The 1262-nt window shown below is 46.5% G+C and overlaps 2 protein-coding genes across 2 annotated transcripts in view; both read left to right on the top strand.

Moving 5' to 3' along the window:
- LOC119581684 (rhodopsin-like) overlaps positions 1-1262 on the top strand; it is a 17834-nt gene that overhangs the window by 638 nt on the left and 15934 nt on the right. The gene's annotated exons all lie outside the window — the stretch shown is intronic.
- Positions 1-1262, top strand: part of LOC119581682 (rhodopsin-like) — a 5672-nt gene extending 4410 nt beyond the window's left edge. The window contains exon 2 of the mRNA XM_037929806.1: positions 36-1262. Coding sequence (XP_037785734.1) covers positions 36-1169 — 1134 coding nt within the window. The 3' untranslated portion in view covers positions 1170-1262. The remainder of the gene's footprint in view (positions 1-35) is intronic.

Genomic DNA, 1262 nt, shown 5'->3' with positions numbered 1-1262 from the left:
TCTACCCTCATTCTATATTTCGTATCTCGCCACAGATGTCGTCGTGGAACAATCCAAATCCGGTCACCGTCCTGGAGACCACCAATCCATATGGCAACTATACAGTGGTGGACACTGCGCCTAAGGAGATTCTCCATATGGTGCATGAGCACTGGTACCAATATCCTCCCATGAACCCTCTTTGGTACAGCCTTGTTGGTTTCTGGATGGTTGTCATGGGATGTCTCTCCTTAGCTGGAAACTTCGTCGTCATCTGGGTTTTCATGAACACCAAATCTCTTCGATCGCCTGCTAATCTACTGGTCGTCAATCTAGCCTTTTCCGACTTTTTCATGATGCTCACCATGTTCCCTCCTATGGTGGTGTCGTGTTACTGGCAGACATGGACTCTTGGAGCACTATTCTGTGAGATCTATGGTTTCTTTGGTTCACTTTTCGGATGTATTTCAATTTGGACCATGGTATTCATCACTGCTGATCGATACAACGTCATTGTGAAAGGAGTTTCTGCTGAACCACTGACGTCTGGAGGTGCCATGTTAAGGATAGGTGGTGCCTGGTTCTTTTCCTTTGCTTGGTGTCTTCCACCATTCTTTGGTTGGAATCGTTATGTTCCTGAGGGTAATATGACTGCCTGTGGAACAGATTATTTGACGGAGACAGAATTTTCAAGGAGTTACTTGTATGTCTACTCAGTGTGGGTATATCTTTTCCCTCTTGCCTACATCATCTACAGTTACACATTCATTGTCAAGGCTGTGGCTGCCCACGAGAAGGGAATGCGAGAACAAGCCAAGAAGATGGGAGTTAAGTCCTTGAGGAGTGAAGAAGCCCAAAAGACCTCTGCTGAGTGTCGTCTGTGCAAGGTTGCTCTGATGACTGTCAGCCTGTGGTTCGTGGCATGGACCCCTTACTTCGTCATCAACTGGGGAGGAATGTTCAACCGAACCATGGTTACTCCTCTATTCTCCATCTGGGGCTCTGTCTTCGCCAAGGCTAATGCCGTCTACAACCCCATCGTGTATGCCATCAGCCACCCCAAGTACCGAGCTGCCCTTGAGAAGAAACTACCCTGTCTATCTTGTGCTACCGAGGGTAAAGACAATGGTGGTTCTGATGCTGGTTCCACTACTACTGCTGAAAGTACTGAAAAGCCGGAATCTTCATAGAAAGAGATGCCTATGGATCCTGACAGAGAATGCGAAAATGACATATTTTTAATGTAATCCCTTTGTTTGCTAAACTGCAAATATATCCCAGCA

The sequence above is a fragment of the Penaeus monodon genome, chromosome 15 (genome assembly GCF_015228065.2).
Source record: "Penaeus monodon isolate SGIC_2016 chromosome 15, NSTDA_Pmon_1, whole genome shotgun sequence".
NCBI lineage: Eukaryota > Metazoa > Arthropoda > Malacostraca > Decapoda > Penaeidae > Penaeus > Penaeus monodon.
Note: the sequence above shows the minus strand (reverse complement) of the source record. Positions and strands in the feature narration are given on the sequence as shown.